The sequence below is a fragment of the Symsagittifera roscoffensis genome, chromosome 3 (genome assembly GCF_963678635.1).
Source record: "Symsagittifera roscoffensis chromosome 3, txSymRosc1.1, whole genome shotgun sequence".
NCBI lineage: Eukaryota > Metazoa > Xenacoelomorpha > Acoela > Convolutidae > Symsagittifera > Symsagittifera roscoffensis.
In genome coordinates this window covers 46,085,054-46,101,782 of record NC_087064.1, presented here as the reverse complement: position 1 = coordinate 46,101,782, position 16,729 = coordinate 46,085,054, and the positions used below count along the sequence as shown (strand labels likewise).

The following is a 16,729-nucleotide window of genomic DNA, read 5'->3' as shown; positions in this document are numbered from 1 at the left end:
ACGATAGTTCTGTTTGCAGAACTATGTGAGTAGTCCGAAGGCGAGCAAACATGGAATGGTGTCGGCAGCACTGAGGAAGGCTCTTATTGAGAAGTTCCCGGATTTTGACGAATACCAACTTGGAAAGTACAACAAACAGAAGAGAGCAAAGAAAGTGACTACCAAAAAAGTCAAGGGGAAAGTGGTCAAAATTGTGCAGGTATATTTTTAAAATGGTCTCAAATTAATTGATCATAGCGTCACTACTACTTGTAATGAGTAAAAATTAGCAATTCAATCAAAAATAAGTTGTGACAAGCGCAGCGAGATGATTGAACAACCAAGTATGTCTTGAAAAATAGTTTTTGGGTTGAAGAATGGAGTTTCTGGCGCTTTTATTTGGTATCTGGTGTTGATAGCTTTTATGTTCAGACCAGTAACAATGGACAGAAGAAGAAGTTCACCCTGAAGCAGTTGATAAGAATGACTCACATCACGAAGCCAGTGAATCATGTCATGAGCATCCTCGGCAAGAAGTATCCAGACAGTCCAGAGGAGTTCAACAAGCTGCAAATGACAGGTGTCTTTGATTCAGGTGTGTAAGGTTTTCGCGTGAGGCGACGGCAGATCGTAACAGGTTGCACTTAGTAACATTAGATCTAGCGGCAGTACCTGATTCTGGCTCACAATACCAATCGTGGTGAATGAAAGTAGAGCGAAGTGGAGCAAGCGATCGCTACTTAACAATGCCTTGTTACGATTTGTCGCTTGTAGCTTGTCACGAGTTGTTGCCTTTAAACTATAGTAGTTTATGACAAATTGTCGTCGGTTACGAATAGAGGCACAATAGGCTTTTGTTTCTGTTCATGTCCGAATCTACCGCATCGGGCACGGACTCTTGCGGCTGCTCCACCGCCTCCTGGCTAAAATTTGGTGCCATATCATGCCATGAGTTTTTTGTCGTGATGATATGAAGCCATTCGAGCTAAAAGAATTTCAATGGCTATTGCGAATGCAAAATTGTCTGGCATATTTAATTCGTTGAAATGATTGTCATTCAAAATTTTCATGGTGCCAGGGATTCATTATCACTGAAGATGGGGAGCCATGTTGTCCAAATATAAATAAGTGTCTTATTTATTCTCATAGCGCACTATGTAGATGGCTATCAAAGCAATCCAGCAAAATTGATAGTATTTTGCATTAAAGGGGTCCAGCAGCGGTTGGCAGAATTCTAGCTGAATTATCTTCACTGTATTCATAATGCGAGCAAACTACTAAGACTGGTTTAGCTAATGTGATGCTTATTTAAAGAGTTTGATGTGCTATATGGTTTCAGAGAAGGCCGGGAAAAGGATGCGACTGGCTACTCCCGAAACTTGGGAGACACAGGTGTCCGCAAGAGGAAACAAAGCAGCGGTGTGGGAGGAGCTACTCGATCATAACAAACTCCCATTTATGGCTATGTTGCGTAATCTTCGTAACCTGATCAAAGCGGGCATTTCAGAGCAACATCACAAGAAGGTCGTTCGAAAATTGATGGACGAGGTGATCATCGTAAAATGATTTAGGGTTGACAATGAGAACACCAATTTAGCATATAAAATTTTTGCCGGCCCAGTTGGAAGTTGAATTTTGAAATGTTTTATACAAGCTTTTAACTACTCCATAACAACCAACCTTTATGCAAGAAAATTTTCATCTGAAAAATCAAACTATGATGAAATTCAGTTTTTTATCCAGATACAACTCATACTAACGATGAGATTAAAAAATCTAAACCACGTTAAAATCATGTTTATTGTTTCAGAAAACCATTATCAGGAGCCGACAGTTTCCTTTCCGATTTTTCTCGGCTTTCGTGGCTCTTGATGATCTGGTGCAGGAACTCGAAAAGGCCGAGAAGGGTAAGTAGCGTCCTTTATTTCAATCCTCAAATTGATCTACTTTATTATGAAGGACCAGTGGTGCAACACATGAAGAGCTGACCTCTTTTGCGTTCATTTATTAGTAAACTATGGATTAGATCTTTTAAATAAAATTGAGACTTTATCTTGTATGTGATTTAAATAGAGCAAGATGCACCGCCTGCGCCTAAAAAGCCGGTAATCAAGAAAAAAGTATCAAAATCGCACAAGAAGAAAACGTATGTGACCAAGAAACCCAAACCACTTCTCTACAATCGAACCCAAATCGCAGCTTACAAGAAGGCTTTGGGCAAAAGTGTGAAGATCGCCACCATGTACAATGTCAGCCCTATTCCGAATAAGACGTGGATCTTCTGTAATACTTCAGATATCATGTACAAGCCATGTACATCTGCAAGGGCATTCGGAAAACCCAAGGAGGTGACTTTTTAAACCTTAAATAAGCATTTTTAGTTGTTGAAAAAGGTTCAAGATAAATTGGCGCGCAAGTCACAAGGTTTACTTGAAATCGTTTTAATGTTCTTATCAACTTGGGAAATGAAAAGCATATGTTGTGGCCAGGGGCGGATCTAGGATTTTCTATAGGGGGGGGGGGGGGCGGATTTTGAAAATCTACTCCTGGTTGTGGCCTATGTAACGCATGTCCTAAATTTTTTGATGGGAAGATCGACGCTTGGTTTCTACGGCGAATGTCACTGTTATTGAAAGCCAATTGAAAATTATGTACACGTGTTTTTTGGACGATATTGTGTATGAGTTTTATGTTGATTAATTCTCTAGATGATTGAAGTTGGAGTTCTTCTGGGTCTAATGTGCCAACATGCATGTGAGAGCAGCTCATTCAACATCTTCCACGAAAATGGACTCGAACACATCCCTCTTAGCAAAGACAACATCTTGGAGAGGACCCAACGGATATTGAAATTGGCAGCCACGGCGAGTGGAAAAGCATTGAATGATGATGCATCCACGGCTGTCTCCGTTCCTCAGAGGGAAGAAGCGAAGTTTCCGGAAGAACTCTTGTGGGATCTGATCAAAAAGAACCAAAAGGTATTGGAAGATTTGCCATTAAATTTTGCTGATCTATTCTTTCCATTCAATGGTTCTCTGGGCTTCAAATTGTTTCAACCAGGCAATACCAGAAACTAAAAATAAATATGAGAAATCAATATCAAAATTACGCTATTTACACTAGCGATCAGTGTAGTATATTATTACAGAACTTCTTTTTTCTAACCTAACTCGCAAATAAAAGTTTTCATTGAAAGTCTTCACTTGTATGGAAATTTCACTGTAGCATTCGAAATTGCTTATCATCTGTTCTCTGCTTTATTTTTGGCTAGTGTCTGATGCCTATTAAGCGTCCGCCGTGGCTTAGTAGTTAGTGTGAGACTCAGAAATTCTAGGTCGCAGTAGGTCAAAGGTTTGAATCCGAGAAGTATCCGAGTTTTTACTAATTGCAGGCTTTTTTCTACTTTTTCTCATTGCACTTTATAGACCTGCTTTTTGTCGTGTTTTCGCTAGTGTGTCGTGTTTTCTCTAGCTTTTTGTCGAGCTTAGTCTCTTTGTTTACAGTTCACTTTTGTCTTTGCTCCACTATATCAATCATTTCAACAAGAAGCAGTCATTATGTTCCGACCGTTGTGTCTTGTAAGTTTTTTTGTTTTCCACGCTAAATTAGGTTACACGTTTATTCATCGGAATGGGTCGAGTGATGGCTCTTTTCTACTTTCACCGCCTCTCAAATTATCGTTTTTCTTGTCTGTTTTACGTATTATCACGGATAAATTCGTGATATTTATTACGATGTCAGATATCAGGAACAAATCTGTCCACAGTTGTCAGTTAGTTCACCATGCCAAATTTCATTGCATGGTGACTACGTTAAATAAGCTTTTCAAAATTGAATTTGAAAGGGTAGAACTGGGAAAGAATCCGAGTGATAAGTCATATTAAAGCCCTTTCAGTGGTATCCCTTTCTTTTGTGCCATTTCGCTTGTGTCCAATGCACTATTGTTCTACGCGTCACACTACGCACAAAAAAGGATACTAATTTGATTCGCTTCTGTTTATATATATATATACACACACACACACACACACATACATACATACACATGCGCGGATCTAGGAATTTATCGAGGGGGGGGGGCGATTTTTGTGATTTTTTTTTAGGCCGACAAAATTGATTTTCTGAGCTCTCCCAAATCACTATAAAAACCCTTAATTGACCAAATTTTCTGGGCCGCAGGCAATTTTTCGAAAAAAGACCAAAAAAGCGTTTTAGGCACTTTTCGGAAAATTTCGACCGTAAAATTGCGTTTTTTTTGGCGCGAGCTCCCCCTCAAATTAGTATAGATTGGCGCCAAGGGCACCTTTGAAAAATTTTAAGGTCAGTCAGCCAAAAATAGATATCTTAAAATAGTACAAAGGGGGAACCCTTTGGGTCGAACAAGCCCCCCCCCACTAAATCCGCTACTGTATTTATATACTCTATAATTTTCTCTTGGCTTTATTCTAGATAGACAACCTGGTCATTCTCACGCGTGATATCTCGCAAGAAAAAACCCAGGAAAATGTGATCAATAGTTTCTTAGTGAAATATAGACGATTGGTCAATCCTAACTTACTGTTCGTAAAAGTCGATCTCTCTGGCGCATCAACCAAAATGAAACTAGGTTCATCTGAGAGTCCTCTAGATTCCAACTACGGCGATGGCAACGAGGATGTGCTCTTCGAGCATCCGAATGATATTTGCATTGCTGGGTTCTCGGAACAGTTGTTGCAATTCATAGCAGAGAGAGGAAACAATGCACAGTTGCAACACGTGTCGGCCATTGATAAAGCGTACGAGTTGCACAAGATCAAAGTTCACATTCAGGATTTGCCGACCGAGGGGTCGGAAATTGGCGAGTCGACAAGCACGGAATTGTCGAGTCGCGTGCAGATTGCTAATGTTCCCAAAATTATAGGGTAAGTTGTTGTTATTCGGAAGCAAAACTAATTTCAGTTTTTATAGCTAAACCAATCTGAATTATGAGCTTCGCAAAACGTAGTTTTGCTTTTTGAAATCTTACTGAATGAATTCTGATTCTGAAAGAAAGCGGTCTTGTGAGTATTAAGAGATTCAGCTTGTATAGCGCAGTGAAACTGAATCATTTGGTGCTCTTTTAGAGTGAGAAGAAAGGTTCGACCTCCAGTGGAAGTTCTGTATCTACGTTCTATGTCTATGTGCTTTAAGTGTCAAAGAACGCAGTGAAGACATTTATATAGGTCGTGTTTTTTTTTCAAAGTTTATCACTTAGTTAGGCCTTGGTGCAAAAAAGTGTTCTTCAAGTTTTAGGTTTGCCTCTGGAATTTTAAAAAATACCTTTTTTTTTCTGAAAGTGGGTTCCCGGTTTTCTCAAGGTGAGTTAAACTTATGAAAAACGTTTAAGTAGTAAAAGCTTCTTAAAATTCAAAGAGCTTCAAATCAAAATTCGGAAGTTGTATATTGGTATAAAATAAGTCTATCATTTGTTGTCAGTTCCTTGCTTTCTTGACATTTTTCCCCTTGACTTTTGGCTTTGTTTTTTCTCTGCAGTTTTTGAACTGGCTATCCAGACTAGAATGATAAACTTTAGAACATGCTTTTGAATACGATGAAATTAATCTACTTTTGTGTAGATTCAGAAAGGTGCGTATCTTCATTTCGTCCACTTTCAAGGACATGCAGATGGAGAGGAGTCTCATTGTGGAGTCCTTGATGCAGGAACTGAGGAAGAAGTTGTCCCATCGACTCCACCTCATTCTGGAGGAGATCGACCTCAGATGGGGAGTGGTGAATTCTGAAAACTCCAGGTAGCTGTTCTTTCTGTTTACAGTCTGTCTGTTGTTATTGTGCTCATTGACACGTCTGTTGCTTCCGTTCTTTCAAAGAGGATGTTTGGATACTTTTCACCAGCGTAAATTTTTGGCGGCGGCTTTTTAAAAAATTTTAAGGCCAACGAGATAGATTTTCTGGGCTCTCCAAAAACACTACAAAATTTTAGGGTCGGTCACCCGAAAATGGATTTCGTGGAATATTACTAAAAGGAAGGACCTTTCGGGTGATCAGGCAGTCGAATACTTTAGGGGAGGCGTTTGAATCCCCATAACTCCGCTTCTGATGATTTTTTTGCCAACATCAAACGAAGGCTGTTTTTCATCTTGTGTCGAAAATTATGATTGGTAAAATGTTTTTTTTTGGTCTGAAAAGTCGGTATTTTGAGACTTTGTGGTGTCAGTTTTTTTTCTGACCCTGATTATGGTATCTCGAGTATATTTTTGTACTGATTATATATTCTTTTTCTTAGAACTTTCATTTTTTTGCAAAAAATGCCATGTAAATAGTTTGCTATTCAAAGCAAAAATCTATCTGAAATATTTGTAGATTAAAGAAACCTGAAGGCAACAATTTTAATGATGCAGTATGTTGGTTTTGCCGTTAGGCAACTCTGTTGAAGATTATAACTGAATTTTTTAAGTTTTGCACCACAGAGTTTTTGAACTCACTGTGTCAAGGCATTTTTGGACTTCGAGAAAATCGTTTTTCATTTAATAGCCAAATTATTCTTAAAATGTACGGATTTGTTTTCTTTTAGTTTCCTAGGTTTTCCTGTTTTTTTTTGTTTGTGTGGATTAGTCTTAGTCGACGTTAAGCGATTCAATTTAAGGCGCCATTTTAAAAGCTGATATATAAAATATGAGAATTTAAATTCTCTCAAATGTAATTTCCTATTTGGTTTTTGGGAATGAACTCGATCGTGAACTATTTTTCGCGATTTGCCTTTTTTTTGTTATCTTAAGAAAACATCGCCTTATGTTCTTGCTGGTGGTTCAAAGGTACATTTCGCATGTAAGCCTTATCTATTGTTGATCTTCATAAAAGATAAATTGCATAAAAGGTTAATGGATTTAGATCAACTTAATCGACCTTCTTGAAATAATGATAATGAGAGTAGAATAAATTGACTGCAAAGAAAGGTTACTAGCCTGAGGAAGAGAAAAATTTTAGCCCAATAAAGGGTGCAAAGGGAACCCCATTGTTTGAGACTCATTATCGAAGCTATCGTTAAAAGAATTGTACCTTTGCTTAATGCCCCTATTCTATTGCTAAATCGGGTATTTAGACATTTTTTCGTCTAATGAACTTCCAATTTAAAACCCCTGTCACATTGAATGGGTAGGTTCAGAACCTTTCGAATTAAAACAAAGTGTCAAATTTTCAGCTCACTGGCAGTCTGCTTGGACCACGTGCAAAAGTGTCACATTTTTGTCGGACTGGTCGGCAACAGGCTTGGCTTTTGTCCCATGCACTACGACGTGCCACTTCTCCAGCAATTTGATTGGCTGAGAAATGAACCAGTAGGGAAATCAATAACAGAGCTAGAGTTCTTGCAGGCGCGTCAGTTGAACAAACCGATGGTTGTGCTCATGCGTGACAGCGATGGAGACGATTCAATGTTCTTATATTTTAGTTATTTACACAAGCAAAGCTTGTGTTTTAGTATGAACTTTCTGTTTTTCCAACCTTAGTCGCAAATATTGTTGCGACGCGAATATTGTTGCGACAAAACGTATTAATTTTGAAAGTGTTCATTTTGATCAAGAACCAGTAATTAAGTACAGCCAATGGTAAGGATATTAACACAGACAATTAAATTACAAATAGCTTTTTAGCTTCAAGGTATCATGGATCTGTAGCGTAGAAGTAGGGAAGGAGACCAGTAACAAAAAAAGAGGGTTCGAACCTGGGCAGGGTCGAATGTTTATTATGAACAACTTTTTCGTATACTAGTTAAAATGCGTCCGCTCTTTAAATTGAGGCATGTTAGTTGTTTTTTTTTTTCAAATCGACTGGTACTGCTAAGGCGTCATAGTTGGCTTGCATCACTTAGCAATTAGGAAAACTCATAATTGGGATGCGTAACTTAAGGAATTATGTAGACTCAAAGTTTTACTTATTCAGTTTTTCCCAGTAGCGTTATCGGTCATATTTTTGCTTATGTATGCGAAGTCAAATTTATATATGCGAGGTCTGTACTCTAAGGTTTTCCAAACTATATGTTATATAGGCTTTCCTCTTTTCAACTTAACTTTTCGAACGGTTTTTGATTAGGCAGTAATGAACAACGAACTGTACCTATTTATATTAAGTGAACCACATGTGTTTTGGACTGATAGATGGGGCGCATTTTGTAATCAGGCTTATATCAATTTTTTTATGCAAGCGAGTGTAGTGTTATATTACGAGTTTTGTTTTTTCTAACCCAAATAGCAAATACATCGGAAATTTGGTCGTGATGATTATATAGGTCGTGATGATTGTTTGTTTGTTCAGGAAAAGTCTAAAAAATTTGTTTATGCTCTAATTTGATTTTTCGCGTTTGGAAATTCAAATATCTTTGAGAGCATCTATTTTTGTTCATTTATTTTGACTTTCAAAGAAAATAGAAAATAGTTTTGCTCGGTGTGGTTTTCTTTATTCAGTCGATTTGCGCCTGAAATTTTTTATACCCCATTGAAGATATCTTGAAGACTTTCTGAGTTCAAAAGTAAAAAGATATTTTACTTCAGATTATTTTTGTAAAGTTTTGGGGGTTTAAAAATTGTCAGATTGGCCTTGTTCTGGACTAAATTATGCTCGCTTTGAAGAATTTGTTCACATTGCTGATAGCGTAACGCGAATTATTAATGTGTGACAATTTATCCTGCACAACAAAATCGTTCCAAATTGAATTGAGGGTAGCTAATCAGATCGGTCGTATTATTTTTGTACGACTCAACATTTCACACTTTGATACTGTCCAAAATTTGTAGGTTTTCAGTATATTCTTTTCCCAAAAACTTTTCGATATGAATTAAGAAGGGGTAGTCGGAACATTCAGGGTTTTGACCTGATATACGAGGCGTCTTGTTTTCTCGGAAATTTGAAAGTTGAAACTAAAAAAAACACAAGTTATTGTTTCTGTTTACTGGCGTCCATTGACTCTTTTCCAACTGTCGGTTGGCTTTGTTTTTCCAATTTGAAAAAAGTCAAATTGTGAAAAATAAAACTAAGTTTCGCCTTTTGTCTGGTGTATGTTCTTTGATATGATTATATTTTAAAATGGCCAAAGCTTTAGGTGATTTAAAGATCTTCTTTTCTGTACAATACATTTGTATTTGATCTTTGTTTAAAACGTTGATCAGTCAATATGTAAATTCCAATGATAAGCAACTTAAGCTCACAAAGTTAACAATAAGAGTGATCGTATTTGTCAACCAAGGGTGACAGACAATACCAAGGGCAACACCTGCCAATAGATTAATTAGCACCACATTTGACAATTGATGACAGTTAGAAATGAAACTCTCACGAACTGTTTTAGCACTATACAACACTCCACCTTCGATAATGAAAACTTTAAAACGATTGAAAAATACTGAAAGATGGTAGTTGCACAATTAATGAAAATGTACGAAAGTTACTGACGAAATACTGACTGATGAATGTATGGTTGATGAACTAATTTTAAATGTAACAACGGTTTTAGCAACTAAAATAATCACTCAGCGGTGATAAACTAATTGAGTTTTTGGCCAATGTAAGTCAACCCTCTCCCTGGGCTCAGGCTAAGTTTTCTTAAAGTTTTTAAGTTTTCAACTACTTTTTCTCGTCGCGATCCGGTTTGTGTGTAATGCAGTCAATCATCACACCCCCCATCTTCGTTACAGCTGTCCTGATTTCTTTTTGTGTTAATTCTTTTCCTTTGTGAATAGAAAAGCAAGTATTACTATAGAATAACAAAAGTGTAAAGATTATGAAAAACGTGATCAATTTATAGTTTTGATTGTTCTTGAAGTTCAAAGACCTGTAAGGTCAGATATTTGTTTTACCTGAAGCTCGCAAATTGAAGTTTTTTAAAGACTAGTCAGTTTTTTTCTGTTTTCGTGCATTAGATTAATTGTAAGGAATAAGACAGCCAGGGTGGGCGGCTCAGTCAGAAGTCGAATGCTCCATCTCCGCAGTTTTTTTTGTGTTGTTTCGACTCCTTCCCCTATTTTAAGGGGTTGCGAAGAAAATATGACGTAAGGTTTGTTTTTGTTCTGATTTTGACTACCTCAAAAAATCTTGTAGGTTCAAATGTGACACAATTTTAAAGCTTTTGGTCGTGATTTGGCCGTGATATCAAGTCAGACTAAATTAAGTTAAAGGTTGACCTCCAACAGTTTACTTCCACTACAATTGTAATGGTTGTTTTGGCTATTTTCTCTTTCATTTTTTTTTTTCAATTAATTCAGTCGCCAATTCAGTTTTACAAAAAAAATAACAGTAGATTGTGCCAAAAATTGTTTTTAAAATATTCGTTTTTTTTTAGTTTTTTTTAATCATTGTGGTCAAAAGGTTCTGTGCTATTTGCACATCAGTAGGCTCTCCTTGTTTTTAATAACGATAATTTTTATGTGAAAGTGTCAATCATAATTTATAGAAACTCCAAGAGCTCTAAGGTGATGCGTTGTTGTCTATGAAGCTTAATATTTAAATCGAATTCCTTGTAACTGTTCATTATTACTTTTTACTTTCTGTTGGTGATGTTTTTGTTGGTAATTTTATCTTTCATCTATCTATTTATTATGTATTTAAATACGGGCTCCACTATCTCGCCATTTTGCAATGTATTGGTATTGCATGTTCAACGAAAAAATGTTTGCACGTTTAAGCTATATCGTATATTGCAATGCTTAAGAGTTTTTTTTTCAATTTTCCAGCTTGAGTTCAGTGTTTTCTTTTCGCCGATTTGTAATTAGCAACCCAAAACAGGGATCCCATCAGGGTTACTCTTGGGGTTGCAAATTGGGCCTTCAAATATGAATTTTTTTAGTTAACGAGATATGTCGTTTTTTATGATGGTTTCAAAAAATTGCAAGTGTATTTATTAATGCTTGGCGATTTATCCCGCACAACAAAATCGTTCCAAATCGAATTGAGGGTAGCTAATCAGATCGGTCGTATTAATTTCGTACGACTCAACATTTCACACTTTGATATGGTCCAAATTTTGTAGGTTTTCAGTATTTTCTTCTCAGTGTATTTTCAGGCGTTGCTAATTGTGCCGCCAAATATGACTGCTCAAATCTCTGAAGTTTCCGGGTTGTGACGTTTTATATGATTTTTTTTTCACCCTAATAACCTTAAATTTGACAAAAGTTGAGATTCTCAACCCTGTAATTGGGTGCTGTCAGAGTGCTTTCAGGGGCTTCAAATCTTGCTTTAAAGTGTGACTGCTCAAATCGTTTAGGTTTCGAGATATGGCGGTTTTTAAGTTTATTTCAAAATTTAACAAATAATTTATGTATGAAAAAACTGAACAAAAGTTGAAATTCTCTATAGTGTGAGGTGGTGGTTCCTCGAGGCGTTGCAGCTTTTGCACCCAAATATGACTGCTCAAATCTTTTTAATTTCTTATGCCTGGCGGTTTTTGATTTTTTCATAAATTTTCGTAAAATTCAGATTTGAAAATTTCACAAAATTTGAAATTGCCCACCCTGTTGTCAGGTGCTTTCGAGTTACTCTGAATGTTTGCTAATTTTGCTATCAAAGTTCACTGCTCAAATACTTTGGTTTTCGAGATATGATGTTTTTTCAATATTTTTCAAAAAAATGATTTAAAAAATGATGCTTTAAAAAATTTTATGCTGTTGCAAAATTTTTCTAAAAACTTAAGATCTAAAATAGTTTCCAGATCTTAAATTTGATAAGTTTGAAATACTCAACACTATAGCGGGGTGCTCTCAATGTACTCCCAGGATGTTTGTCTGGAATCCTATACTGACTGTTTAACGCCTTTTGCTTTCTTAGATATGACATTTTTATTAAGAGTAGTGAATTTAGTGAAGACTCTTATACTTGCTGATTATTTTTGTTTTTTTTTCTGGGAAAAAGTCTTAAAATGTGCATAAAAGTCTCTATAAACTACATATGTGCTTTCATACATATTGATGCATTGATGAAATCACTTCGGTATTTATTCAGTTTTTGAGTTAAGTTGAAATTCATCTTTTGAAAGTGACGTAAATAGCACTCTCCAAATACGAACGTGGAAATGGCGCAAAAAACGTGAACGATTTTTAGTATCGATAGTGAAATTATTTTTTTAAGAGTTCCTGTGGATTAAGAACTTTTCTTGTTGCTCCAGTTTTCTCAAGTTGGCTTGATGTTATCAAAAAAGGGCCAATCATAAATTGTTCTAGAAATTCAAAGAGGTTAAAGGGAATCAATTTTTTTCTTTGAATTTTGAATTTTAATGTTTTTTTTAAAAAAAAAAATATCATTTTTTGTTTGTTTGATTGCGTTCATTACTCCTTTCCGATCTTCGATTGGTAATGTTCTATTTGGAAATTTTTCTAAAGTGTAAAATTTGAAATAAATAATTTTCAAATTGTTGACCCTTTGGTGGTGTGATGTCAGATTACTCCCAGCGGATGTATAAGCGGACTCTCATTCTGATATTATCGCTCAAATTTTTGCCTTTAAGGTACATTTAAATTAAGAAAAAATAGCCGGATATTTTAAAATTAAATACGTTGGATTATGAATCCCATTTACGAATTTAATGGTTTTGCAATTGAAGTTTTTTTTCTACGGAAAAGGCAGTTGTATTCTGTCGTCCATTTTAGGGGAAGATTTGAAACCCAGTAGTTTTGGAGATGAGACCATTTCAGTTTAAAAATCTATAAGTCAAATTTTTATAGTTCGAATTATGAAATCAAAATCGTTGTTGGATTCCCCTCAACAGCGATGTCTTTTTTCCGGTTTCAATAATTTCGCTGTTTTTTTACATATATTTTATTTAGAGGCAAATTCACGTTCACTGATCTTTTTGAAGCACCGGATGTGCGTTTCACCTTAGTTTCTTTTTGAAGGATGATATTATTTTTTCTAGGTTTCTTTTTCGAGTGTGTTTGAATAAGATTGTCTTAGATCTGCTCTCGATGCGGAAGTGAAAAAGCAGTATGAATTTCGGGACCGAGTGCTGAATATGCACAATGAGCTGGTGGAACTACGCAGGTGAGCTACATTTTAATAATTTTGCCAAATGCATCCAAATTATTGCGTCCTTTTGTAATTCGTTTGAAGTTGTAGCTACGTAGAGAGGGATGAGAAGAGTTTTGGGATGTATTTCATCAAAGCATTATCGGACTTGATCGAAAGTGAATACTCAACGGTAAGTGCAGAACTTTTGAATGTATTATATTCAATTTTTCCTTCACCAAAAATAATTTGAGGTATTCGTTATCAGAGTATCGAATATGAGCAGAAAGATTCCCATGCAAAATCTAATGAAGAACAAAAACTGGTCTTGGAACACAAACGCCTAAATGCAGTGGGAAGAAATCAACTTGTGAAGGATGCTAAGAGGGCTATAAAGAAACTAGCTGCATCTGGCAACCAGAGAAACACTGCACTGGCCACGAGTGAAGATGAAAAGACGTGGGAACCAAGAGGGGCAGTGTTGTTGATCAAGGGAGAAGCTGGCATTGGGAAGACTACGTTTATGGTAAGTACAGGTTTATGCGAGTTTTTGATTGAGCAGCCCTGATTTAAGACTCAAGTACGAATTGGTTCGTAGGAAGGTAGTATCGTGTTCGTTCCGATTATTACATTAGCATCAGCTTAGTGTACTATTAAGACCCTTCTTTTTTCTAACCTAAGTCGCAAATATTGGTGCCTTTTTTCGAGCTCCTTTACAGTTTTTTGATAGTATCTGCTTTGACATTCGAACAGTAATAAGTTAACACAGTTGATGCATTTTCAAATCATCAAATGAACCGAAAAAAGCTATTAATTTCAAACAACATAACAAAAACTCGATTTCAGAAATTTTCTTTCTCACTATATCTAGCAATTTCTTAAAATGCAAAATTTATACATAATGTGACTTTATGCTTACCAATTTGTATACACAGGCAAATCTAGTGTGATAGTATGAACTCTCTTTTTCCAACCTAAGGATATTAGCACAGACTATTATATTACAAATTGGCTTGCGTCATTTAGCAATTATATCTGTGCGTCACAGAAGAAATTTTGTAGACTCAAAGACTTACTCATTCGTTTTTTTCCAAGTAGTGTTATCGGTCATCTTTTTTCAGTTGAAAGGAAGACACTTTAGAACGGCAAACAAATAAAGTTGAATTAAAGTTTGGTTCTTCGAGGTCTGTACTCTAGGGTTTTCCAAACTATATGTTATACAGGCTTTCCTCTTTTCAACTAAACTTTTCGAACGGTTTTTGATTAGGCAGTAATGAACAACGAACTGTACTTATTTATATTTTAAGCGAACCACATGTTTTTTGTACTGATAGATGGGGCGCATTTTGTAATCAGGTTTATATCAATTTTTTATGCAAGCGAGCGTAGTGTTATATTACGAGTTTTTTTTCGAACGCAAATACATCGGAAATTTGGTCGTGATGATTATATAGGTCGTGATGATTGTTAGTTTGTTCAGGAAAAGCCTCTAATTTGATTTTTCGCGGTTGGAAATTCAAATATCTTTGAGAGCATCTGTTTTTGTTCATTTATTTCGATTTTCAAAGAAAATGGAAAATATTTTTGCTTGGTGTGGTTTTTTTATTCAGTCGATTTGCGCCTGAAATTTTTATACCCCATTGAAGATATCTTGAAGACTTTCTTAGTTCAAAACTAAAAAGATATTTTACTTAGATTTTTTTTGTAAAGTTTTGGGGGTTTAAAAATTGTCAGATTGGCCTTGTTCTGGACTAAATTATGCGCGCTTTGAAGAATTTGTTCACATTGCTGATAGCGTAACGCGAATTTTTAATGCGTGACAATTTATCCCGCACAACAAAATCGATCCAAAGTGAATTGAGGGTAGCTAATGAGATCGGTCGTATTATTTTTGTACGACTCAACATTTCACACTTTGATATTGTCCAAAATTTGTAGGTTTTCAGTATATTCTTTTCCCAAAAACTTTTCGATATGAATTAAGAAGGGGTAGTCGGAACATTCAGGGTTTTGACCTGATATACGAGGCGTCTTGTTTTCTCGGAAATTTGAAAGTTTAAACTAAAAAAAAACAAGTTATTGTTTCTGTTTACTTTTTTTTACCCCATTGAAGATATCTTGAAGACTTCCTCAGTTCAAAAGTAAAAAGATATTTTACTTCCGATTATTTTTTGTAAAGTTGTGGGGGTTTAAAAAGTCAAATTGGCCATGTTGTGGACTAATTTATGCGCGCTTTGAAGAATTTATTCATATCGCTGATAGCGTAACGCGAATTGTTCAGTTATTCCCAAAGACTTTTTCGGTCAATGTTTGGCATTATCGGTCAATGTTTGCTTGTGTATGCGAAGTGCAACTTCGCCTCTGTGTACATTACATGCAAAGTTAGTGTGGATTTGAGCGTCTGATAAATTTATTAAATTTAGTGGCCAGAATTTAAAGATCTGGGTAAAATATTTACAAAATAAAACTTTTGAGCCGACAAGTTCTATTAAGTCATGAGAATCAGTTTTAATGATCAAGCATTAATTGAATTGTCAATGACGAATCAGCTGTAACTGCTTCAAAATGTTTTCACGGTCGTATCGTTGACGTTTGGCACACTGATGCTGGAGATACATATTAATTGTTTGGTCCGCCCCATTGCAGGTTCTTCTTGTTCGTCGATTCCTTTTTGTTCACATTGCTTGGTTTTATCTTTGATTTTTACTTTCTCCTATTCAGAGATTGTGATGGCGCTGTTATTGTAGACGTTGAAGATGCTGTTGTTGTTATTATAGTCAATTTTAAATGCTGCACTTTTATAAAATTCTTGTCAGCAATTTAAATTTTGCCGAAGATTTTCGTTTGCATTTGAAAGTGTTCGCGTTTTTTTTTCTACTGAAAACCTTAAGCAATCAATTGTACTTTTCACAGAGCACTAGTTGATGGATTTATAATTGGTTACTTTTTCCCATTGAGAATTTTACATCTCATACTGGTGCTCTACCCTTAAAGAAAGCAATATTGCAAGAGGTTTGTAACCAGAATGTTCGTTGCACTGGTATTTCCTCAAAATCTAGACGAATTGGAATATCTAATTGTAAAAAGTGGCTGAACTGGAATATCTAGCTGAAAATAATATTTTCATCTAACTGAAAGGTAATATTTGCCGTTTTTTTTTGTTTTTTCATTTCACGACTTTAAGTATTGAAAGTATTATTATCCTTGTTTTCTAATGTTTGGTAGTTTTCGCTGATTGAGTATGCTGATTGGAGAACGAGAAGCGTTTCTGTGATTGTTAGGAATGGCAATTGGAACTCGACTGTAACCTGTTTTGACGGTAAGTCGCTGTCGTCCTGCCATTCGCACTCTTTTGAGAATCGGTTTCGCGAGTTTAAGTGGTCGGAACAACATTTCTTTCGTAAGCTCATCAAACGTTTGTTTTGATATCAAGCATGCACAAGCGCCTGTATCTGTGAGGGCTCTTCGCTAGGCTTGAACCAAAGCGTGTTTGGGTAAGTTAAGACTACCCACTGCTGGAATTAATGCATAAAGGTCGATTATTTCATCTTGAAATTTAGTAAATAAAAGTCATTTGCTTGGCTTAGATGATTTGGCTTGGTTGTTCTGTTGCATTTGGGTAGTACTGCGGTTTTTGAGGATATTGTTGCGTTTGGGGGTACTGTTGCTTTTGACTTTTGGATCGAAATCTCTAAGTGAAGTTTGGCTTCTTGGTTATAATCTTTGATAATTGTATCCACCCATGAACCGTGGTTGCCAATTATTCTTGCATTCTTCAACTCTATCT

At 36.0% G+C, this 16,729-nt stretch overlaps 1 protein-coding gene across 1 annotated transcript in view; it reads left to right on the top strand.

Moving 5' to 3' along the window:
* The window catches only part of LOC134841733 (telomerase protein component 1-like), a 126,368-nt gene that overhangs the window by 10,839 nt on the left and 98,800 nt on the right, over positions 1 to 16,729 (top strand). Inside the window, exons 8-19 of the mRNA XM_063857769.1 lie at positions 20 to 199; positions 412 to 574; positions 1,319 to 1,527; positions 1,790 to 1,886; positions 2,053 to 2,327; positions 2,688 to 2,957; positions 4,429 to 4,880; positions 5,574 to 5,747; positions 7,157 to 7,390; positions 12,892 to 12,978; positions 13,054 to 13,135; positions 13,211 to 13,468. Coding sequence (XP_063713839.1) covers positions 20 to 199; positions 412 to 574; positions 1,319 to 1,527; positions 1,790 to 1,886; positions 2,053 to 2,327; positions 2,688 to 2,957; positions 4,429 to 4,880; positions 5,574 to 5,747; positions 7,157 to 7,390; positions 12,892 to 12,978; positions 13,054 to 13,135; positions 13,211 to 13,468 — 2,481 coding nt within the window. The remainder of the gene's footprint in view (positions 1 to 19; positions 200 to 411; positions 575 to 1,318; positions 1,528 to 1,789; positions 1,887 to 2,052; positions 2,328 to 2,687; positions 2,958 to 4,428; positions 4,881 to 5,573; positions 5,748 to 7,156; positions 7,391 to 12,891; positions 12,979 to 13,053; positions 13,136 to 13,210; positions 13,469 to 16,729) is intronic.